This window comes from Hordeum vulgare, chromosome 4H (assembly GCF_904849725.1).
Source record: "Hordeum vulgare subsp. vulgare chromosome 4H, MorexV3_pseudomolecules_assembly, whole genome shotgun sequence".
NCBI classification, from domain to species: domain Eukaryota; kingdom Viridiplantae; phylum Streptophyta; class Magnoliopsida; order Poales; family Poaceae; genus Hordeum; species Hordeum vulgare.
The window spans coordinates 517,672,209-517,698,136 of record NC_058521.1 but is presented as its reverse complement, the minus strand read 5'-3'; the positions used below and the strand labels follow the sequence as shown (position 1 = coordinate 517,698,136).

General features: G+C 41.7%; 1 protein-coding gene across 5 annotated transcripts; it reads right to left on the bottom strand.

Annotated features, from left to right (window-relative positions):
- Positions 1 to 13,829: 13,829 nt before the first annotated feature.
- Positions 13,830 to 21,580, bottom strand: LOC123449234. 5 transcript variants are annotated; one of them, XR_006631975.1, is made up of 5 exons: positions 21,234 to 21,580; positions 20,660 to 21,149; positions 18,710 to 20,138; positions 14,585 to 16,027; positions 13,830 to 14,401 (listed from the first exon to the last, which is right to left on the bottom strand). XR_006631975.1 is itself a non-coding variant. In XM_045126375.1 (4 exons), exon 4 carries the CDS (start codon positions 15,848 to 15,850, stop codon positions 15,035 to 15,037), a length of 816 nt encoding a protein of 271 aa, XP_044982310.1. In that variant the 5' UTR covers positions 15,851 to 16,027; positions 18,710 to 20,138; positions 20,660 to 21,149; positions 21,234 to 21,580; the 3' UTR covers positions 13,830 to 15,034. The 5 variants fall into 5 exon arrangements, 1 of the variants encoding a protein (XP_044982310.1); XR_006631978.1 differs by having other exon boundaries at positions 15,963 to 16,027; positions 21,234 to 21,579; XR_006631977.1 differs by lacking the exon at positions 13,830 to 14,401 and having other exon boundaries at positions 15,830 to 15,844; positions 15,963 to 16,027; positions 21,234 to 21,579.
- Between the last annotated feature and the right edge of the window lie 4,348 nt (positions 21,581 to 25,928).

The following is a 25,928-nucleotide window of genomic DNA, read 5'->3' as shown; positions in this document are numbered from 1 at the left end:
ACCTCCGTCATTTTTATGCTTTGCTTTTAATTTTTATTGAGTATGACTGTGACTGGATCTTCTTTGCCATGAATTGCAATGTTCAGTCAGCCCTTGGTCTTTGAAGGTGCTCTGCATTTATGTTTTGCGGTCTCAGAAAGATCTAGCGAGATACCATCTGTTCATATTGCTTCATGATTGTTTTGATTGAAGTGTTGACGTTTGAAACTCATTATTATTGCTCGCTAGTTGATTATGCCATTGATATGAGTTCCTCTTGAGACCTAAATGTCATTGCTTATGTGGTTAGCTTATGATCTTGCTGAAAATCTGAATATAAGTTAGACATAATTACAGCAACAAGATCAAACAGAGTTCGTAAAAGTTTTCTTTTGTCTCTTTCAGTTTGTCAACTGAATTGCTTGAGGACAAGAAAGGCTTTAATCTTGGGGGAGTTGATACGTCTCCGTCGTATCTACTTTTCCAAACTCTTTTGCTCTTGTTTTGGACTCTAATTTGCAAGATTTGAATGGAACTAACCCGGAGTAACGCTGTTTTCAGCAGAATTGTCATGGTGTTGTTTTTGCGCAGAAATAAAAGTTCTCGGAATGACCTGGAAATTTACGAGGATTTTTTGTGGAATATATAAAAAATACTCGCACAAGAATCAACCGGAGGAGTCGAGCGAGGAGCCCGCAAGCCCATGAGGCGCGAGCCCCCCTAGCCGCGCCTAGCAGGCTTATGGGGCCCTCACGGCTCCACCGCCTCCAACTCCAGCTCTATTTAGTCCCTTTCGTCCGGAAAAAAAATCAAGGAGAAGAGTTCATCGCGTTTTACGATACGGAGGCGCCGCCACCACCTGTTCTTCCTCTAGAGGGCAAATCTGGAGTCCGTTCTGGGCTCCGGAGAGGGGAATCGTCGCCATCGTCATCACCAACCATCCTTCATCGCCAATTCCATGATGCTCTTCACGGTTCGTGAGTAATCTCATCGTAGGCTTGCTGGACGGTGATGGGTTGGATGAGATCTATCATGTAATCGAGTCAGTTTTGATGGGGATTGATCCCTAGTATCCATTATGTTCTGAGATTGATGTTGCTACTACTTTGCCATGCTTAATGCTTGTCACTAGGGCCCGAGTGTCATGATTTCAGATCTGAACCTATTATGTTCTCGTCAATATATGTGTGTTCTTGATCCTATCTTGCAAGTTGTAGTCACCTACTATGTGTTATGACCCGGCAACCCTGGAGTGACAATAGCCGGAACCACTCCCGGAGATGACCATAGTATGAGGAGTTCATGTATTCACTAAGTGCTAATGCTTTGTTCTGGTTCTCTATTAAAAGGAGAACCTTAATATCCCGTAGTTTCCATTAGGACCCCGCTGCCACGGGAGGGATGGACAATAGATGTCATGCAAGTTCTTTTCATAAGCACGTATGACTATATACGGAATGCGTGCCTACATTACATTGACGAACTGGAGCTAGTTACATATCTCCCCATGTTATAACTGTTGCACGATGAATGTCATCCGACATAATTATCCATCACCGATCCAATGCCTACGAGTTTTTCCTACTGATCCTTGCTACGTTACTTTGCTGCTACTGCTGTCACTGCTGCTACTGTTACTGCTACTGTTGTCACTATTGCTACTGTTACCGTTGCTACTGTTGCTATCACGCCACTTTACTACTGATGCTTTGCTGCAGATACTAAGTCTTTCATGTGTGGTTGAATTGACAACTCAACTGCTAATACTCGAGAATATTCTTTTGCTTCCCCTTGTGTCGAATCAACAAATTTGGGTCGAATACTCTACCCTCGAAATCTGTTGCGATCCCCTATACTTGTGGGTTATCAATTACCGTAGTATGAGGAGTTCATGTATTAATTGTCTATTAATGCTTTGTTTCATTCCTCTATTAAAAGAAGGCCTTAATATCCCTTATTTTCCTTATGGACCCCGCTGCCACGGGAGGGTAGGACAAAATATGTCATGCAAGTTCTTTTCCATAAGCATGTATGACTATTTACGGAATACATGCCTACATTATATCGATGAGCGGGAGCTAGTGTTGTGTCTCCCTATTTTATGACTGATATGTGATGAATATTATCCAGCAATATCACCAATCTAGTGCCTACGAGTTTTCCATGTATTGTTCTTACTAAGTTACTACTGTTGCTACTGTTGTTACGACTATTACAAAACGGTTATCACTATTACCATTACTGCTGCTACTATTACCGCTACTATTGCAATTGTTACCACTCCTATCAAAACTATCATATTACTGTGCTATTGATCACTGTTCTGCAGATACTAAATCTCAAGTGTGGTTGAATTGACAACTCGGCTACTAATACGTGCAAATATTCTTTGGCTCCCCTTGTGTTGAATCTATAAATTTGGGTTGAATACTCTACCCTCGAAAACTATTGCGATCCCATACTTGTGGGTTATGAGTAGCTGCCTTGGGGATATCATGAGATCTCGGAGTTCGTGGATCAGAAGCAGTCTTCTCAGGACTGGTGCTTGGGTCCACTTCCATGCTGTGCTCTCTGAAATCATTGTGGCTATCTTCAGACCCTGACATGTTGACAAGCTAACAAGCAATCAAGATGACCTTGTGAATAGTTATAGAAGAGTAGGAATGGATGAGCATCACAAAACACAGTCATTTTCAAAAATTTGAACTCAAAATCTTACTCTTAAGTATTAGCTTTGTGTGTTTCGGTTCCACCGAGATGAAAAACTGGGAGCCTCCGAGACTGACTATCTGCTCAACAGAGACTTCGCCACACTTTTCGGTAGCACCAAAAAGTGAGACTCAGTCTTATCGAGATGGTTCTCAGAAACCCTAGTACATGAATCAGTGACACTGATCCAGTTCACTCGGTGACTCCGGGACACAAAAAGCGGAGACTTAACCCTAAAATTCATCATTCGACTATGCTACGGGATTTGTTTTGTGGTTGGAGTCATTGCAAATCGTGGCAAGATAAGGAAAAAAACCTAATGTGCATGAACCAGATAAGGAAGTGCAAGAGGGGCGAGATCTTTACCCTAACTCGGTGAAGATATCCTACGACGGCGACGGTAGCTGAGATTGTGGTCGACGGCGAGGACTCCTGCAGCGAGGGCGCACGGGAGAAGAAAGGCGACGTCCTGGAGACACGAGCACGACAACACGGGTTTGCGGGAGGTGACGGTAGAAGTGAAATTTCAAAGGTCAAGTCCACTAGGTATATATATCCCCATGCTGTCGGTGACACCGATTTGAAACTATCAGTGCCACCGAGTTTCATAACTGTCAGGTGACAAAGAAACTCGGTGATGCCGACATTTATGAATCGATGGCACCGAGGTTCTTAAAACCAGATCAACCTTGGTGCTTCAGTAGGACCAAGATTTTGGAGTTTGTCACATCGAGTGGCACATGGGAGGATTTGGAAGTTTTCTCTTGTCAAGACGGAACTCCGAGTGTTCCTCACACAGAGTGACCCTAAAGTGCTTGCTCAAATTTTGTGATGTGGTATTAATAGAATTTGAGACGAGAAAGCATAGATAGCTAGAGAGGGGTACTTAGGCATTCTTGTATATCCAATCGGCCAAATAAAAGTAAAATACAAATAACAACAACTGAAAATCCTCGAATGAGCAAAAATATGCATACCAATATGCTCACACAATAAGATGTCAAATAACACAGGGCAAACATGCACAACCACTATAGTATCTACCAAGCACTTTGGTGATGACGAAGTCATCTATATATGAATATATTGACTTAGGATCCAAACAAGAATACTTGATCATAGATCATATTCATTGTTTAAGAACAAGTGGGGTTGCAACTTTTACATAAAGCTTTCAATGTGTTCGCACCTTAAGAGATGTTGTAACTCAAGTCTTATAGTAAAGCTCCCCTTGATGTGACATACCCTCTAAGAGGGATTAACTAACCTTGGGTTTTGTCATAGAAGACTTCATGTAGGTGTAGTAGTCGGGGATGCTCATTGTTGATGAAGATCATCTTGAGTTGGGAGTAGTCCTTGTTGTTTCATACTCTTCTCACCTACATGGGTTAGTCCCATACACAAGGAACAAATACAAGTATATCTATGTACATGGAATGAAGTAGATGAGATGATGTCCATGGATGCATTAATTGCCTTGTCCCTTGCTTACCTTTGAGGGAATCTGTGACTCCTTGAATTAATGCATGAGGTTGGAGTTGATTCCATATAGTTGTTGCCAAAATGAATAAGAGTGAATTTCATTTTGCGGAGTCACCCCTCAAGAATTTCTCTAGTTCTTCTTCTTAGGGACCCACATCAACTTGATGGGGATCCTTGGAGTTGAGGTAGCGTTTGATGAACTAGAGCTAGTGGTGGACTTGGGAATCCACTTGACCATGGCTTGGGATTCTTCCTCAAATAAGTCAATCTCCTCTCGAAGCTTGTCCTTGCCCTTGAGCTTGTGGTCTTGTGGTGGAAGGTCATATTGAGAATTTGTTCCCTTGGGGATAGGAGGATCATGCTTCTCCTTTTGGGGAACAATCTTCGGGTTGGGGTATTGAACTTCTTCCCATTCAACTCCATTGGCATTGAAGTAGCCAATGCCTTGTTTCTTCCGATGTCCTCCTTGCTTGTGTACAATTTCCTCGAATTTCTTACTTCTGGAAAGACTTTTGAAGACAGCTCCTTATATAACCCCTTTCAATAAATCGTTTTCTTGCTCAAGTGTCACTTCGCTAACAGAATCATTAGTGGAATCAAGAGAGCTACTAGCAACATAATTTGAGTTAGCATTATTGTCGTTGTTACTAGATGAAGAAACTTTCTTGCCTTTGTTACTAGTATGCTTAGGTTTAATTTGTGGAACAAAAGTGGACAAGAGTAATCGTTTGGCTAGATAAGAAGAACTCCTGTTTCGAAGATCATTATTGATTGCTTTTAGAAACTCATGCTCTTGCTCTAAATTTAGCTTCTCAAAGTGTAGCTACTCATTAGTTCTTGCAAGCTCTCTATGATCTTCTAGCGTATATTCATGGGCTAACTTAAGAGTGTTAAATTCTTTAGTTAGATGCTCAATCTCCTTCTTATCATCATCACACGACTTATCTTGACTAGCATGATTATCATCAAGTTCATTTTCATTGCTATCACTAGTTTTATCAAAGAACAAGTCATCATATACTAGTAAGTCATCCTCATCACTATGAAAGTCAAAGTACTCAGGGTGTGATACGTTGGGGCCTTTAGCAATGAAGCAGTTTCCAATCCCTTCATTTGGTGAATCAAATATGTCATACGAGTTGGAGGATACGAGTGCTAGACCGACAACACCTTCATCTTGACTATAGTCAGACTTGGAGAGGTAGCTTCTCTCAGATTGGTTGCGGACTCCGAGCCGTATACCCATTCACCAACATGAGCTTGATGTATTCTTCTTGTGTGGCTATTGGTGTACTTGTCCTTCTTCTCCGATTCCTTGCTTCTCCGGGAGGGTCTTCGTTCATAATGATCTTCTCTACTCTTGATCTCTCTTTGAGATGACTCTTCTCTTCAGCTTTGTCTTCTAGGTGATTCTTATCTTCTTTTGTGTGTGGGGGGGGAGTGCACTCATTAGAGTAGTTTCCGGTCCTTCCATAATTGTAACAGTTTCGATCATGACTAGATGAATGCTTCTCTTCATATCTTGAGTTGGAGCTTCTCTCTTTGCCTCTACTCTAGTAGAACTTGTTGAATTTCTTGACCATGAGGCTTATCTCTTCATTGATGACAAGGTTGCCATTTGAAATAGCGGGAGCATCAGTTGAGGCTTTGTAAGCACCGCTTGACTTGTTGTGCACCTCTTGTTTGTCCCTGAGTGATATTTCATGAGCAACAATCCTTACATTGACTTCCGTTGGCTTGAGATCTTTGTAGTTTGTCATCATTTGGATCAATGTGCACACAGAGTCATAATTTCATCCAAAGCTCTAAGTATCTTCTTGATGATGAATTTGTAGGTCATCTCTTCGCTTCCTAAGCCCACAATATCATTTGTCATGAGAGCAAGCCTAGAGTACATCTCAGTGACTCCTTCACCATCCCTCATCTTAAACTTGTCGAGCTTACTTTGTATCACATCCAACTTAGATTCCCTCGCAGATTCGGTAATTTCATGCATATCAACAAAAGTGTCCAAATTTCCTTAGCATTCTCAAGACGGCTAATCTTGTTGAACTCTTCAGGGCATAGGCAGTTGAATAGAATGTCGCATGCTTCAGCGTTGTATTGCAACATCTTCAATTCTTCTCATGCGCTCCATGATCCGGTTCATTTCCATCACCAAAGAATTCACCTTGCAAACCAACATGAACAACAGCCCAAATGACAGGGTTATGACCAAGAATATGCTTTTTCATCTTATGCTTCCATCTAGCAAAGTTTGTACCATCAAAATATGGACCTCTACGGTGGTAATTTCCCTCACTAGACGCCATACTCTCCTATATTGTGAAACCAATTCAACGGAGACCAAAGCTCTGATGCCACTTGTGGGACCTGAAGTGTGTCTAGAATGGGGTGATTAGACTACTTGACTAAATAAAAACTTAGCCTTTTCCCAATTTTAGTTATGCGCAAGTTTTAGAATTTGTTTTAAGTAAAGCACACTCTACACATGCAAGTCTAAGAGTATAGCAGCGGAAAGTAGTGACATTCACATCTAAATAGAGGGTAGGGATAGGAAGATCAAACGCAAAGGTTAACACTGTGATTTTTTTGTGTGGTTCCGATAGGTGGTGCTATCGTACGTCCACGTTGATGGAGACTTCAACCCACGGAGGATAACGGATGCGAGAGTCCACGAAGGGCTCAACCCACAAAGGGTCCATGGAGAAGCAACCTTGTCTTCCATCACGGCTTACGTCCACGAAGGACTAGCCTCACTCAGGGTAGATCTTCACGAAGTAGGTGATATCCTTGCCCTTACAAACTTCTGGTTCAACTCCACAACACGAAGTAGGAGGCTCCCAAGAGACACCTAACCAATCTAGGAGGCACCACCCTACAAAAGTTAATATATGTGGTAGTACGGTGAACTCATTGCTCTTGTGCTTCAAAAGATAGTCTCCTCAACACTCAATCACTCTCTCACAGATTTGGCATGGGTAGAAGAGATTGATTTGGTGGAAAGCAACTTGAAGAGGCTAGAGATCAACTTTCAAAAGGATGGATTGGAATATATTGATCGCAACACATCAGCAGGTGGCAGTCTCTCAAAAAATGGATATGGAAAATCTATGTGCGATTTGAGTGCTTCCTCTGTGAATTAGAGGTGGTGGATGGGTATATATAGACATCTCCAAAAATCCAACTGTTACAACATTATTGCCAAACTCGATGGAACCGAAGTGAATCTCGGTGGCATCGACTTGTACAAAATGTGGCAACTTTTGTATTCTCGATGAGACCGACATAGGAATCTCGGTGGTACCGATATGGGTCACCTAGGGCAGTTTACAAATCTCGGTGAGACCAATTCAAAACTCAGAATTTCCCATTCTTAAAAATGACATACCAGAAACTTGGACGCTAATTTCGGTGGCAACGAAAAGAATGTTAGTGGTACCGAGACTCTAGGGTTTGGCAAATGATCTGTTTGATGGAAAATCGGTATGGTTGAATGGAAATTATTGGTGGCACCGATTTTGGTGTTTAGGCTTTGGACAAAGAATTTTGTGGGAGAATGGATGGGTATTTTTGGTGGCTATCTCTCAGCACTTGATGAACCAAATCATCATAGATACCTCATCCCCTTTTAATAGTATTGGCTTTCCTATGGACTCAAATGTGATTTCTCACAAATATAAAATGTAGAGTCTTGTAGCTTGAAGCTTGGCCAATCCTATTCCTTTCCTTGTATCCAGGGTTCTCCTCACAATCCTTAGACAATACATCTTTGAACTTTTTTGAAATATACTTAGATAAGATCATTAGTTCAATGACACATATGTTGTTATTAATTACCAAAACCACCTTAGGGAGAAGTTGTGCTTTCAAGTCGCAACTCTTTCAAAGAGAATGTTTGCCTTTCATCTAGCTTCAGCTTCACAAATGAAAATTTTGGCGTAAAGGATATATTTGATTGGATGAGAGGAGAGAAACGAAAGAGTATCCACTTACTCGTGGCAGTGGTGGGTAATTTTCTTCCAACTCCAGCTTCTACAACTTTATGGAGCACCTTCTAGAGAGCTTCAGAAAAACAAGGAGTTGTACCCGAGATTCTAGGTTTTTTTTTGCGGACCGATATATCATGGAGCTACCCGTTTGTCTTATGTTTTCTAGAATGGAGGTTATTTTTCTGAAGCAGAGCAGTCCCAAACAGGCCCTAAATCAGTTAGAATTGGCACTATGCTAACTAATCGAGGACCACAAGTGCACTGTCAGATAACATTCAACTAATACTCGAACTTCACATCTAACATTTTTTACTAGAAATAAGAAAAGATTAAACTAGAGATTGGTGATTCAGCCAAATGGTTATCGGATTAAGATTGAAAAACTCTCTATAATGTAGTTGTAAGCTCGTAAATGTTCTACTACATACACAAAACATTTTGCGACAATTTTAGACCTCCATTACAAAGGTTACATGCATGCTGCATAAGTGTGTCTTTTCTTAAAACAATACAGACACAAGCGCATACACTCATCCTATGAATGCACAACCTATCGCTATGACCATCTTCAGAAGACTGAGCGGGCATATCATCTTGAAATTTATGAAGTCATCATAGACGCCTCATCGTTAACACGAACGCGTCCTCCCACTAAATGCGCATCGCTAAAAATTCTAAAATAAATTCAGAAATAATACAAGCACGAGGACTTGAACCCTAACAAGGTGGGTATAGAGTGGCATACCTAGAAATAGAATGAAGGGTGTGCACATTTCAAAAAATGGGTCTATTTCCATTGGCTTAGATGGGCCTTAAAATCAGCTAATTATTACATCGCAAAAAACACTTCCAAAATTCTGGGTGTGCCATGACACACCTCGCACTTCCCCAGATATGCCATTGTGTGAATACCATTGTCCCTCTAACAATCAAATCACAAGTTGGTTCGCGCATGCTACTAAAGTGTTCTTGCTTTGTCTTACAATGTTTTTAATGTTGTATACCTATTTTATAAATGATTTTCTTAGTTTGAATACAGAGTGTTTCTTAAGCATTTATCATAAGAAAAATATTATGGAAACTACATGTGAGGTTCTTTTTGTTGTCCACTGAGTCTTTTTTGTTCGAATCAAATGATCGAGTGGCATTCATCGATGACTACAGGAGTATATATATCCTTGGAGAGACGCGACGATCTGAGAACATGCGCCGGTTCCAGGATGAGAGGTAGTCGCGTCGGTTGCGGGAGGAAACGCCCGACGGTTTCGACAAGGGGAGATTTTCTCGTAATTACATGTGTTTAATTGTAATCACAACACTCCCTCTAATCTATGCTTAACCATGTAGAATCAGCTCTCGATTGTGCGGGTAGCGCTGTCGTCTCAAAGGATTCTCCTCCAGGAAGTTTCTTCGTGAAATCTTTGGGAGAACCTCAAGCATAAACTCACAAAGAGATAATATAATGTGATGTCTTGAATAAGGATATCTCAAGAAGAGACTCCCCCTGGCACCTGTAGGTCCTTAAGTCGTCGCATACCAATTCCATGTACATATTTATGGAATGTAGAATTTGGTAGACTTGGTAAATAAATCAACAAGGTTGTCGCATGATTTGACTTGCAAAATGCTTATTTCCACGCTTTTCGGAAGACTATGGGGAAAACAGTTAGGAAAATATGCTTAGTGATATTACTTTTGATGTATCATGTTTGCATCTATGCAACACACGCCACATTATCCTCATAGATAATGATGGGTGAATCTATCAAACCAAATCCACATGACTTTTGTATGTGGTTCATCATTCTGCGAAGCCATACACATTCATGTGATGCTTCAAATAATGAAATTATTTCAGATTATTGGTAGATGTTGTCACAAGAGTCTGTTTTGAAGACTTCCATGATATAGCAGTACCACCATGTAGGAAGACAAAGCCGATTTGTGATCTGGCATTATGGGGATCAAACAAATAGACGGCATCTGCATATCCAATCATACCGGAGTCCTGGTTTCTCTAGAACTGGGAAAATAGGCCAAGATCATTTATGCCTTAAAGATTCCAAAAGGATTCTTCACTCCACACCAATGACGTTTGGTGGGAGTTGCGCTATGTCTACTAAGTAGATTCAATTAAAATGCAATATCGGGTCTTGTGCAATTTGCAAGATACATACGCGCTCCAACGGCACTGGGGTATGGAACTTTGGGTCCCAACACCTCTTCTCCATCATCCCTTGGCCTGAACAGTTCTTTGTCTACGTCTAGAGATCAAACCACTTAGGAGTTTTCGATGGATAGGATTTGTCCATATTGAATTTCTTCAATATTTTTTGGATATAGGGAGCTTGGTGTACCATGATTCCTGAGGGAAGGTGCTCGAGTTGAATACCTAAGCAAAATTTGATTTTTCACAAATCCTTCATCTCAAATTCCATCTTTAGATGATTGCTTGCTTCATCAATGTCTGTTGTGTTTCCAATGTTGTTTAGATCATCAACATACACAAAAATGACGAAAAATCATGTAGAGGACTTCTTGATGAAGACACATGTGTAATCCGCACTATTGGAGTAACCTTTCTGAAGAAGGAAATCACTTAGTCGGTTGTACCACATCCGTCTTGACTGCCTTAAGTCATATAGTGATGTATTCAGCTTTACCCAATACATGTTGCATTTTGCACTTTTATTCGGGACAAATATTCCGTCAAGAACCTTCATATATATGTCCGAATCTAGTGACCCAAAAAGATATGCGGTCACGACGTCCATCAACTGCATGGATAGACGATTTCGCACTGCCAAAGATATAAGATATCGGAAGTGGTTCCACTCATTACTAGAGAGTATGTTTCATTGAAATCAATGTCGGGTTTCTGCAGGGAACCTTCTGCTACGACCCTCGCTTTATATCTCACCACCTCAATGTTATAATTCCATTTTCAGAGAAAAATCCATTTCAATCCCACATGGAAAACACTGGGAGATGTCGGTATTACTTCACAGAATACCCTTCTTTTGTTAAGCGGGGCCATTTGTGCTTGGATTCCATCCTCCCATTCAGACTAGTCGAAGCGCTTTTGGCACTCAACGATAGACCTTGGATCATGATCAGTGAGAAGGGTATATGCAATCTTTTCGCCAAAATATATGTCGAAAGTCGTAGTCTTACGGTCAAATGATTCTCCAGAATCAACATAGTTGATGGAAATTTCCTGCACCCCTAGAGACTTTTCGTGATTTCCCAATACGACTGAGTCTGGGTGTTCCGATGTCCCAACCAGTTTGTACACACTAGATTTGGGTTGTGGAGGGTTGCCCTTCCACTAGGTTTATACTACCGATCAGGTGTTTGTCAATGTTGAGTTGACCTGCATTTACTGACTCTAAGGTCTTTCTCCTCGATTTCCTTTGATGCTTGCTCAAAGCTTGCTCCTGGTCAGAAGACGTACTGCTCCCCCTATTTTTAGGAAAACGGAGTTGAGTGGTTTTTGTTGGTACCTCCACTCTTTCGTGCGCATTTCTGACCGAATTTAAGGATTTCGTAACACCTTTGAGATCAGTAAATGAATCTGGCAGATTATTTGCAACATGTTCCAAATTAATGATCAAATGATGAAATGACATGATCATTCCAATTAATTTTTAAACATTCTTTTTGTTACTTGAAATCTCCCCCTAATGTTAGGAAAATGTTCCTCATTGAATATGCAATCATCGTGACGGGTTGTGAACAGATCCCTCGTAAGGGGTTCAAGTACTTGATAATTGACGACGATTTGTACCCCACATAGATCCCCAACTTCCTGTGTGGGCCCATATATGTCTGTTGTGGTGCTGAGATCAGGATGTATGCCGCACATCCAAACTAACGCGGATGAGAAATGCTTGGAGGATTTCCACATACCAATTCCACAGGGGAAGAACTCTGATATGCAGTTGGCATCAATTGTATCAAGTCTGTAGTGTGTAAAACAGCGTGACCCCAACAAGAGGTTGGCAAGTTGCAATTCGTCAACAAAGGTCTTGCAATGAGTTTAGTCTTTTTAATCAATGCTTCGGCCAAACCATTTTGTGTATGGACATATGGAACACAGTGTTGAACATCAATCCCCAAAGCCATGCAATAATCATTGAAATCACGTGAGGAGAATTCTGCAGTGTTGTCTATTCGAATTCATTTAATTCAACTTTCTTGATAATGGGATTGCAATTTAATGACTTGACTAATTATCTTGGCAATCGCATGGTTATGTGTGGATATAAGACACATATGTTACAATCGTGTAGATGCGTCAATCAGAACCATGAATTACCTCAAAGGTCCACATAATGATTGAATGGGACCGCAAATGTCTCCTTGAATACGTTCAAGGAACTGAAGTGGTTCAGCTTGTATTTTGAGGTGCGAGGGCATCAAAATTAACTTTCCCGTGGCACAAGATGTGCACACAAAATCAAAAAATTGAGAAAAAATCTTGACTCAAGCAAATTATGAACTATGGAATTGCTAGTAATTTTTCTCATCCTCCCTATTCCGTTATGGCCTAGGCGATCATGCCAGGTTTGCAATGCGTTAACATTCTCAAAAATTACTTTGTATGCAACATGTTCCACACGTTTGATGCACGTATAGTACAAACCACATAATAGAAAAGAAATTTTCTCATGTACCTTTTTGCCATACCTGTGATCCTTAGTAAAGAGTAGATACTCCTCTTTGTTGTCTTCTTGGGTTTCAATATGAAAACCCTTTTTAAGGATATCTCGATAACTCATCAGGTACATGATTAGTCGAGATACGATAAAGCATCCTCAATCGTCACGTGCGTACCACTTGGAAGAGTGAATATGGCACGTCCAGTACCAACAATCACTATATCGTGTCCATCGATACTTAGAATATCTTCATTCATCTTTTTTAGAGTTTGAAAATATTTCATCTCCCTCAGTATGGAGTTTGTGGTACCACTGTCCACAAATTCCTCTTCCATCGGATTGTTCCTGTAGAAAATCATATAAAAAGAATTTTCAATAAAAAACCCTATGTTCATACATAGAATACAATCTTATTATATCAAATATGCTGATACAATATACAATACAATATAATATAATATAAAGACAACAATCATCACAAATGGACATAATTAAGTAGATCATTAAGGAGATTGAGGGAGTAGTCAAAGTCGCCAAACACATTGTTTGAGGTGTATTCAAGCAACATGTCCTACATTTCATCACGGTCCTCACGCGGATAAGGAATCATGGGTTGCTCGGTCCAAGAGGAACATCGTGTGAACCACCAGCTCCATTTGCATTATGCAAATGAAGGTTGAAGTTGGCTTCAAACCTTTTCCCTTGATGTGCTTTGTGTCCCTGAGATTGCTGGTACAGCATAACTAGATGCTTGGGCATTATGCACTTTTCAGCAGAATGCGTGTAGCATCCACACTTGTTGCAAAGCTTAGATTTATCAAACCTCGGCTTTGTAGTGCCTTTTCCCTTGCTCGGGTTTGTGGATCTCCTATTCCTGTTGAGCTTTCGCCTATGCTCGAGATTGGAATGTTTACCCCGAATGGTACCATTAAACATCTGTCTATTCGCGATATTCAGATGAACTTCAGGTAAAGGTTGTGCCCCAACTGGGCGCTGAGAGCCATTCTTAACGAGTACCTCATCATTCTTTTCAGCATGAAGTAACATGTGAATAAACTTGGAATAGACAATGTACTTATGAGCACGGTATTGCTGTTGGAGGACCTATATGAAGGGAGCATAGTAGACAAAGTTTTCTGTATCTTGTTCCCTTCACTTGGTTCCTTCTCACAAAAGCATAGTTTGGAACATATCTTATGAATACCATGATTGTACTCACCAATGGACTTGAAATCCTCAAGGCGGAGATGAGTCCAATCATAGAGTGCTTCTGGCAGGACTACTACCTTCTACTGTTCATACCTCGTTTTGAGGAACGAAAAACAGAGTACTGGGGGATTCCTCGTGTAAATACTTAGACATGAGATATGGATGAATATGATGACTTATGATGAATAAAGCACCATAGTTCTCTTGTTCTGTCAACGGCATGGCTCCGATCGGGAGAGGAGTCTCCGGGGGCTGGATTGCACTCGCTATCCCACGGGACACAAGACTGATCTTGATGTCCATAGCCCATGTAGGGTAGTTGTGGCTATTGAAGGCAAACTCCTCAAACTCTTTGACGATCATCTTTGCCTACATGAGGAACCAGAGAAAATTAATTTACGGGCGGTAAATTAAAAATCATCATGGTTCTGTAATAAGAATGCAAACATTTGATTCTCAAGTGAAAACTTGAAAGATTCTTAACCTCAATTGTGTGAGCATAACACATTAAAGATCACTTAGATCTCCTAGTAATAGGCTACATTCCATTACCTTGTGTATGTTACAGGTATGATATAAGGTATACACATTGAAGGTAATCACTTGTCGAGATTGACGAAGCGTAGACCTCACAGTAAGCGGGGATAATCTGCAAATGAGCACTAGATCCCAACTCATTTCCTTGTGATTCCAAATATAATGAGGGAGAACTATTCAAAAATTTACAAGTTTCATATGCGAGAGAAAGGGATCTCAATCGCAAAAACATGTTCAAAGAATTTGATATGTGGTAAACACATGAAACATGTCATTCTTCCCGGGTCAAATCCGGTACTTTATTTATATTATCATCAAGCCATTGCATAATATAAACACACCTACTAATAATTACATAAGTTCTAACTCAAATAAATCTAGAGCTCGACTACGATGTAAGTAGTACTAAACAGTACTAGAAGTACTCTAGAAGTGCACTAATACAATAATTAGTACTAAAGTTAACTAAAAGAGAGAGAGAAATGAAGAAAAATATCCTGGAGGGAGTAGTCGGGTGTCTGGGTCAGCCCACTCCAACCCCCACCGCATAAGAGCGAGAGCGGAGAGAGAGACAGCGGGATAACGGTCACAGACCCAACCCGGTCCAGCCTCTCGATCCCCTCCTCTACTCGGCGCAGAGACGGGAGAAGAGAATGTCGGCGTCAGGGTGGCCACCGTCGCATCCCCACGCTTCATCGGCTCATCGTCGACGAGGCATCCTCCGACGAAAAATCGATGACGATGGGGACTCAACGGGTTCCCCTCAGCGGGGCGAGGGCAAAGTCGAGGGTCTCCGATGCCCAAGAATCGAAGCGCTGCCCGAGGCAGCAATCGAAGGCAGCGACGACACGCCCGAAAAGGAGGGTGAAGCGCCACTCCGTGCGATTGCTCGAGCCCCCAGTCACCTCCTACGGTGGCGGGGCGTTGGCGTCGGCGCCCTCCATCCCCGCTCCAAGGCGGATGACGTCGGAGGCGCCGATGGGCGCTGAGGCGAAGCCGAGCGCGGCCTACTCGTCCAATGAAGGACGGGTGAAGGCGAAGACCCAAGGGCAGAGTAGATGCGGTTGCAGCCCCGAGCGCCGCAGGGGCGCTCGGGCTGGCCACTAGCCAGGGGTCGAACCCCACCAACGTATGGCCACGGGCTCGAGGGGCACCACGATTGGTGCATCCGACGACGCGACGGCCGCGTGCAGGGGCATGGTGACCTTCACGCGTGCCCCTCCGAGCGCCATGATGGCCACGTCGAGCAGCATCACGACCGAAGCGACATATAGCCTGCATCCGATGACGGAAACGCCGGAGTCAATCCACTCCATGGCGGCGGCGAGCGAGAGGCGATAACGGCGACTGCCCTCATGGATAAGGCGAAGGAAAAAAGGAGACGAGGTCGTACATCTCACCGACGACAAAGTGCTCCCTTCGTTCTCTCTTTCCCTGTTGTTTTGACTATATATATCCCTGAAAACACACGAGATTTGAGAAGATAGTCCGTGAAAAGACACGACGATCTAAGAAGATGGTTCCAGGATGAGAAGAAGACACATCGGTTGCGGGAGGAACGGCCGAACAGTTTCGGCAAGGGGAGATTCTCTCATAATTACATGTATTAAATAATTATAATCACAACATTTTTTGTTGCAGCAATAAGGCATGAGAATTAAACTTTAATACAAAAAGGTTAACGAGAATTTAAATAAACCCTAAATAAATCACCAAAAGGACCACATCGGTAGATATATGCCACTTTGGTTCTCATTGTTAAGACTAGTTCACCTATTTTCTCCTATTGAGTGTGCGTTTTTATTTTAAAAATAGAAGTTAAATAGTACAATTTCTTATTACTTAAGGGAGTAGATAATATGAGTGCTTTGATGTGTTCACCCAAATATATGTATTAGCTTGAATGTAACTTCTCTAGTATCACATTTAGATAATTTAGTTAAAATAGAAAGTATTTGTCAAATTGACTAAGAGCATCTCCACGAGTCCTCAAAAATCTTGCAAGGTACTCGATCTAACCTACATGGTATGGCATAGGTGGTCGTGGTAGACGCAGCCATCTTCCTCTGGTTCGGTCGTCGGCGAGATGCTTCGTAGCAGGGAGGTTGTTCTTCAGAGATGCCTCCTCCTCTCTGTCGGTAGCAGTAGCGTAGCGCAGTGGTTGGCATCTTGTGGTTGTTCCCGCGAGGTGCAGGGATCGATTCCCAGGGGATACACCTCCCCCTTTTTTCATTTTAGCCTGACAGAAGCGTTTACACCAGCAGTGCAGTTTTACCTGCTTAGATAGCCTTCCCTGTCGAGCTTGAGCATGGTAGCAGGGTGGTTTGTGCCACAGGGCAGTGCCAGGGCACTCGGGTTCGAAACCCAGGCCTGCCCTTTTAGTTTTCCTTTCTTTCTTTTTTTTGCCTAACTATATGCTTGCTACACCTTGTGACTAAATAATAGACATGAGGGTGTGCATCTTCTTTTATTTCTTTCCTGTCTAACACTCATTTTGTTGAGGGCAACATAGGTGGTGTGGTGTATGTGTGTTTATGTGGGCGTACATGGTGTTGATGCTTGTGTGTGTAGGTAGTTGCTTTGAGTAGAGTTGTGTGGGTTGTTTTATGTTAGTAGGAATGCAACTCTAGCTTGATCATGTGTGTTGCCCATATTACTTGTGTAGTGATCTTATAAGTTTAGAGGAGTGTGTATGTGTGTGTGGAGAGTCTCCCCCCTCACTACATATACCTCGTGTGTGTGAGCTTGTTCTAGTGATTAATGCTATCATAACATGTGTAGGTATGTGTTTTGATCAAGAGCATGATGTGCTTGTGGGTGATGTGGAGTAGATGTGTGTGTGAGAAGCATTCCACCTTCGCATGCAAGCTATGCACCTTCACATGACAATATGTGAGAGGGCATGGTGTTTTGTTTGTGTGGATAGCTTGGTAGAGTTGCTTGTGATGTTGATGTGTTATGACACACATACTCATGTAACCATTGGTGTTTTGTTTGTGTGGATAGCTTGGTAGAGGTGCTTGTGATGTTGATGTGTTATGACACACATACTCATGTAACCATTGATGTTGTGCACATAATCAAGGATCCATGTAGGAGTTGATCTAATGAATGCACATGAGATGTTCACTATTCACTATATAGAAATTTATATTGTTTTTCCTTCCTAGTTTGTGATCACTTGTTCCAAGCAAGTGCATATGTTTTATATATGGTTTTGGGGTAGAAAGATCCCAGGAATCCATTCGTGAAATCATTTTTGCCATTGGAACATTTTTTGAAAAAGTCATATTTGCATTTATTTTTTTTAAGTTTAGAGCTTGGTTCCATGAATCGTGATGTGCTCTTGTGTTTGCTTCTTGTTTGTGGTAGTAGAGGGTGATCCCCTCTACCACATGTTGGTTTCAATTCATGATTTGGAATCCATGTGTGTAAGTTGTGTCAATCCAAAGTAGGCTTGTGACTGAAATTCCAGCTAAGATTTTCTCTAAATCTGAGAATCTGTTTATATTTTCTTCCCCTATAAATGAGGTTCTGCTGGTCATTGTGTTATGATCTAGCTCTAGCTTTCAACTAGGAAGTTGGACCTGAGATGTTTGTCCAGCTCCCTGTAAAATTTCATGTCATTTGGAGCCCTGTAGGTATTATTTTGGCTGCTGCCAAAAAGCTTTAGAGCGATCTGATGGTTTTAAAGAAGTTTGCAGCCTTGTATGATAGCAATATAAGACCTTGATACTCCACAACAGTACATTTTCATAAGGTTGATACCATTGATAGTACTCCCTCCGTTCCTAAATATAAGACCTTTAAGAGATTGCACTATGAACTACAGACGGATGTATGTAGACATATTTTAGAGTATAGATTCACTCATTTTGCTCCGTATATAGTCTTCTAATAAAATCTCTAAAAGGTATTATATTTTAAAACGAAGGGAGTATTATGCATGTCAACTATAACAACTACACTATCATGTATGTCAACTACAATTTTAAAAAATATAACATATAATTAAATGAACATGACATCGTATCATATTGAATGTTATACTACAATATGTCATGTATGACAATAAGTAACATATTTTATGACACGTATGCCAATATATTTTATGATACTCTTGCCTACAGTGTGTTATACCTTATGAAGCAAAACCTTCTCGTTCCATAGCTGAAAGGTCTATTTGGGCTTTTATTGGCCCAACTCCTCCAATATCATAGTTTTACTGGGAGAGCTCAGCTCTCACGATCAGGTATGGCGGGTGCTGCGGCTGCTGCATATCCCAAATAGTATGTTAAAGCTGGCATCCCCAGAAAGAAAATTGTAATTATTATTCATTAAAAGCAACCATGAGCAGAACGGATATTGTACTGTTTGGAAACCTGAAACACATACGTAAAGGATAACTGAATGAGCAATTTCACATAGCATAGATTACCAAAGATGCAAAATTATAATTATATTAATTAAAAGCATTCAAGAGCCGAACTGATATTGTACTGTTTGGTTGGTGATTGTTCATAACTTCTTCATGTTGGTATCACAATATTAATTTGGCAAGGTGAACGTTAATTAAACAATTTGGCCGAAGTACTCCTACAAAACTAATGTGGAGACTAAAAAGAACATGAGGGGCTAGTGCGGGTGTGCAGTTGATTTAAAACGAATCAATTACGTAAACAATGAAATATCGATTGATTAAATATTACTCCCTCCGTTCCTAAATATAAGTCTTTTATTTCCACTATTGAACTACATAGTGATATTGATTAAATATTACTCCCTAAAATAAGTGTCTTAAGCTTAGTACAATTTTATACAGAGCTAGTACAATTTTATTCATTCAATTTTCTTCTTATGTAGACTCCATCTCAAAGACTTATATTTAGGAACGGGAGTAGACAGCTAAAGAATCTTGGTGGAATTGAACCACCTTCCATCCGGAATCTGAACTTACGAACAGCATCCACAGAGATCTCTCAGACAGAGAAAAGATCCAGAACAGCACTACCAGCAAAAATGAATATCTCTATAAAACTTACAGCACGAATTTTTGGCAAAATTTCTCAACGTTGTTAAATATTATATTATACCTATAAAATTCAATTACGTAAACAACGTGTAATAAGCAAAAGAATACAAGCTAGAAACTAATGAGTTAACAATGTAAACTGACCAACTAAAATATATACAACTAATGCTGACACAAAACAATGGATATGGTATAACCAAAACACATAACTGCTGCTTCCATATTTTGGAATGAAGATCCACAAAATAAACCGTCCTGAAATTATGATTAACAACAGAGACAAATATATGTAATGCAGTTACTTCTAAAGGATGACACAACAACTTCACAAATGATTTGCCATGTTTGTAGGCAAAATACATATTAGCCAGCCTCCTGCTGGATATTCACTTTGGAAAGCATTCACCAAACTTCCAGAATCAAAACACTCTCCATTAAGCCGACGAAGCTCCAATGATAGAAGTTCCAGGCGTCTTAGACCAGATTGTTGGAGGCTTCATTTGGGTACTAATACAAACCCACATACAGCTGTTCAAGCTACATAAATTATCTTACATTAAGACAAAGCTTACAAAATGAACCAGATGACCACAAGAATAAAGGTCTACTACAGATCTTGTGAATAATAATATGAACCTTCCAAACATAAGTATCATACTTCAATTTAGTTCAGAATATCATACAAATAAACACAATTTTGCCAACCATATTCATAAAAAGAGGCGATGTAATTATAATGCAAATGATTTTGTTATGTTTCGACAGATTTGTGGTGGACTCAATGGATTAGTAAATGAATAAAGTGTTGGACCGGCTGTATTTGTACGTGCAGATTTCTGGTGATGTGCCGGACAGTTTCTCTAATGGTGTAACTACTGGATTCAAGCAATTACGAATTCTTGTATGTGAAGATGTGCCGGACAGTTTCTCTATATGGTGCAACTACCGGATTCAACCAATAGCGAATTCATGTATGTAAAGATATGACGACATGAATGAAATTACGACTTTGTCAAAGCTCATGTATGGTCCAGCTGTATGTAAATTATCAATTGTACCTTTGGCCTTTCGTCGTAGCTCCATGACCGATTCGCGCAGGTAGAACGTTGTGCCATGTAGTCGGATCAGAGGAGAGGTGCAGACAAAGGAGCACACCAGCACACAAGGGGGGAGAACCCGGGGCTAAAACAAGATAACCCCCGTGCGATCTCCCCCCGAGACACAAAAACCATCTTTATTACGGTGGTGGCCTGCCATGCGAGCGCACCCAACATGGCAAAGGCCTCTAGATGTTCACATCTCTTTTTTTCAGCCTTTCCCCTCACCACAAGCACCTCGCTTGTTACATGCTCTTACCTTACGCCACCTCCGATCTCTTAGATCTAATAATTATCGAAATATCATCGAATAATTATCAATACAAGAGCCGTTGTCGCACGAGGTGGAGGCAGACGAGATCCCACGAACTTGCCGGAGAAAACTCTTCGCCCGCCGCCGCGCCAGCTCGAGACCGCCGGGAACAGCCTGATCCGTCGTGAAGCATCAAATCTACAGGTCAAACGGGCACAGAACGTCAGAACACACGGATCAAACCATGCTCAAAGGATGATATGCACGGGAGAAGCTACTCACCAGCAACAGATCCGAGACGCCGGCCTAGCAGATCGGAATGTTCGTGCGCAGATCCAGCTCCCTCGCGTGTTTGCTCCAAGATCGCCGCAAGCTCAGCTCACCGATCAGAAGGAGAAATCTGCGAGTCAGATAGCAAACGGTTGATTCGAATAAATCATGGACGCGGACCTCACCTTGCCCAGGGATCGAAGCGGATTCGATCAGGAAACTGGAGGCCAGGAGGCTGGATCTAGAGGTTTGGGTCCGTGGACGAGGCGTGTTCTACATCTAGAGGGGACAATGGTTGCGTGCCGCGGAGGAGAACGCGGCTAGGTTTTTTTCTGGTGCGGTAGGAGGATATGCGGTGGAGAGGTATTTATCGTCTGGTAGGCCGAAGTGGACGGTCGGGATGGGGTAGTTGGCTTTGGACGGGCGAGATGCGCCACGCGTGGCACGTGTTGATTGGCTGTGACAGCTGGAACGGACCGGTATGCCGCAACTTGCGCGCATTAAACGTCATTGCTTGCGTCATATGCGCACCGGATCCGCTGTGGACGCAGACAACCGGTCCGGACCTGTGGGCAGCGTGACCGTTGACGGTGATTGGCTGCGGCCGTACCTGTCTAGGACTGGGCCGTGTATGCTTTCTTTTTTTTAAGAACTGGGCCGTGTATGCAGTCGACACATACATACACGGGCTTGTGGACGTTTTCGAAAGGGATATCTTATGGCGCGGTGCGCGTCAGGGAATTCCCTATTTGCTGCATTCTACGTTATTTTACTTTTTATTTCTAAGAAACCATTCTATGTTAAATTGACGGAGCTTCGCAGAGACGAGCTAGGCAAAGCGCTCGGTGTGCCTGAGCCCATTATAGTAGCTAAGCATAGCTATTTTGGGCAGTTTTCTAGGGATTTTAGGAACCTTCTACAGATTCACGATCTTTTTTTCTAGAGTAGTTTCTAAAACCTTCTACAAGGTTTCTGAACTGCTTATATAAATACTACTCCGTTTCAAAATTCTTTTCTTAGATTTGTGTAGATATGAATGTATCTAGTCACGTTTTAGTATTTAGATAAATTCATTTTTAGACAAAACTAAGACAAGAATTTTGAAACGGAGGGAGTATTACTTACTCAATTTTCTTAATTTCATTTTCTTTCAAATTTTTATTAGGGGACTACTAGACGTCCATCGATGGTTTTGTAGTAATTATCCGCCATCCGATTAGTCGTTCGATGTACGCGCGTCTACCGTCCAATCACCAACTCGGTCGCCTCCGCCTACCACATAAAATCCTGAAACAAACGTTTCAGTTACAGAAACAAGCACGCTGCTACGCGTCCGTCGGCCGATCTTTTCAAAGGATCGGTCGGGGCGCTAGCCACCATATCTAGTGTTAAAAAGTGGTTGATGGGTCTTTTGCAACATAGATTATGTTGTAAAAAAAGTGCAACAGAGAGCATGTTGCGTAAATGTCCGTAGATTTTTTTGCAATAGAATTTGCTATAGAATATTTTCTCCAACAAGGATCATGTCGCCGAAACACATGTAGATTGTTTTATAACATAGGTTATGTTGCGAAATGTTTTTTGCAACATCGGTTGTGTTGCGGGATATTTTTTGCAACAAAGTTCTTGTAGAAAAAAAAATGCAACAGAGATTTTATTGCAATTATTTTGTGCAACATAGCTGATGTTGCAAAAACTTGTGCAAAGAAAAGAACGAAGGTGTATGAGCATGTTTGAGGTCGCATGGATCAAGGACGATCCAACGACTGTACAGGTGGCAGATTTTCTGATGCAATCAACCGATAGAGCATTAGCTTTTCCTTTTTTGTTATCGCCTATGTTATCTTTTAAATTTTTATTATCGCTTTCTCACCTATGTTATTTTTAATATATTTTTTGACGCTTGCTTCGGTAAACCCTCCTCCCCCTCCCTCACAAATCATATAAGAGTGGTATGGTCATTTGACCATAAGGTATATTCACATCCATAAGTGGCATGTATGGGTTGTAGGCGTACACACCTGTTACACCCCTCCATCTTCGGCCTGGCTCTTTTTTTTCAAACGTAAAAAATAGATGCGTCAAAAATAGATGTGAGATATAGTATTTGAACCCCAAACCTCTTGGTTTATTTTTCCAGGGTAACCAATTAGGTCAGCAAAATTATTGTGCTAAAATACCTTTTTTATTCTTGAAAACTGCTAGCGACCAGACTATTGATGTGTAATTTCTACCAAGCCACTCCAGAAAGGTGTGGTGGGTTTCTCTCGATTGTTTACGGGATAGTAAACTAGAGCCAACAACGTTGTATCTTTTATGGTTATAGCGTGTACGAAAGAACCATGAAAGCTTCCAAAAATTTAGAAAACTAGTCCCTGGTTTCTGGGGTATAAATCCCATAAATCATGTTTTGTTTTCTAGGTAATAAATCACTATACCTAGTTGGTTTGACGGAAGCATTTTTTTCATGCGAACGAAATAAAGTAGTTAGATTATGCAACATTTCTCACAAGGAAGCACCATATGGGCTCTCGAATAATTAACCTTTTTCTCGGTCGATGATTTTCTTGTTGTTGTGTGATAGAAACATAATGCACATATGTTGCAAACAATTTGCAGAGTCATAGATATTACCATGGTTGTTGGCAAATTCTATGTGGCATTTAGTTGCTTCATGCATAATATATAATGCTTCCTTACATTGTCATGCATGCTTCAGTATCAAAGTCGTCATATAACCTAACATGGATGGGTTTTTGGGTGGGTGAGTATAATTAAGGATAGTTTTATGGGTGAGTATAATTAGAAAGGAGTACCGAGCCCCCTAAAAAATTGGAGAAGTTATGGTTGGATGTGGTGAGATAGATGTTATGCAGGCATCCATGGACTTCGAAAGCAATCCATGTTGTGTGGATTGGCGGCATGCAATCGGTCTGACTAATTGATCCCATCACATGCGTGGGACGTGATTTCCTTTATTCTTTTTGTTGTGAATATTTTCAGTTTATTTTTTATTTTTAGTTTTGTTTGTACTTTTTTCTTTGGTTTTAGCGCATAGAGATAGGTTAAGTTAGATTTATACATACGATCTTGAGGTAGATCATTATGTACTATCTACTCCAACACAATTAATACAAGAGAATCAAGGCGTAGGGTTTTACCTCTTTGAGAGGGTATGAAACTGGGTAAACATCATGTCTCTCGTTCGTCCTGTTACCATCAAGTTAAGATCATCAGATTGGGGTCCCCTGCCCGAGATCTGTCGGATGTAGCTCCATCAATGGTGGCCCATGCAGGTCCCAGTTGGTGGTCCAAACAGCTTGATGGCACATCTTTGGATTGACGACATCACTGGCTATGGGAGACCTTCTTCCCGAACAATTTTTTGTCTTCGACAACATCACGCTTGTTGGGCATAGTTTATGCCTAAGTAATTTTGGTGATTGATGACAGTACCGTAAAGGACTAACCGTGTGTGTTAAGGTTTCAGATAACACACGTCAACGACACAAGACGACTCGTCTCCTCATTCATGGAACGGAATCACGACGCTTTCTACGATTCTCTTTATTTGAGTCATAGGAAAGCCGTACTATTAAGAGGGGATCCGTAGTGGAAAGGTTTGGGTGGAATCTATCTTTGCACGCGCACACTTCACATATTCTCCCTTACCTTCATTTTTGGAGCGGCCCCCGCCACTGTGTTTCTTTCCTCCTTGCAAATTGGTCCCCAGCGGTAGTACCGCTGCAGCCAGCGGTAGTACCGCTGGCTGGCGGTACTACCGCCCCTGGTCAGCGGTAGTACCGCTCCAGGAGCTCAGTACCGCATGCCTAGCGGTAATTCGTGGACGGACCTTTTTGCGAAGACTTTCTTGGCGGTGGTAGTGCTTTTGCACTACCAGGGGTCCAGCGGTAGTACCGCTGGGTCCAGCGGTAGTACCGCTAGTCGGCGGTAGTACCGCCCCTGGTCAGCGGTAGTACCACTGGAGTGCCAGCGGTAGTACCGCTGCAGACAGCGGTAGTACCGCTGGATCTCGGGCAGAGAGTGGGAAAACGGTCTGATCCCCCCCACTATATAAAGGGTTCTTCTAGCTGTGGAACCTTATCTCTTACCCTCTCAAGCTCCATTGTTGCTCCCTAAGCTCAAAAGTGCCCGATCTCTCTCCCTAGCCAATCAAACTTGTTGATTCTTTAGGGATTGGTTGAGAAGGCCTAGATCCACACTTCCACCAAGAGAAAAGTTGATTCCCCCACCAATCCCTTGCGGATCTTGTTACTCTTGGGTGTTTGAGCATCCTAGACGGTTGAGGTCACCTCGAAGCCATATTCCATTGTGGTGAAGCTTCGTGGTCTAGTTGGGAGCCTCCAAGCTTTGTGTGGAGTTGCCCCAACCTTGTTTGTAAAGGTTCGGTCACCGCCTTCAAGGGCACCTATAGTGGAATCACGGTACCTTGCATCGTGCGAGGGCGTGAGGAGAATACGGTGGCCTTAGTGACTTTTTGGGGAGCATTGTGCCTCCACACCGCTCCAACGGTGTAACATCCCAAAATTATAAGTTTTGGAATGTTAATATAATTATTATTAGATTGTTTGTTGGTTGCCCGAGTGATTGAAACTTGTGTGAAATTTGAAACTTTTTGAAACTTTTGAATGAGAGGGAATAAAATGACTTTCCCCTTCTCCGGTGAATTCAAATTCAATCTTTTAA

Coding starts and splice junctions, on each gene's coding strand:
- LOC123449234 (XM_045126375.1), bottom strand. CDS start 15,850: ATGCAGGCTATATGTCGCTTCGGTCGTGATGCTGCTCGACGTGGCCAT.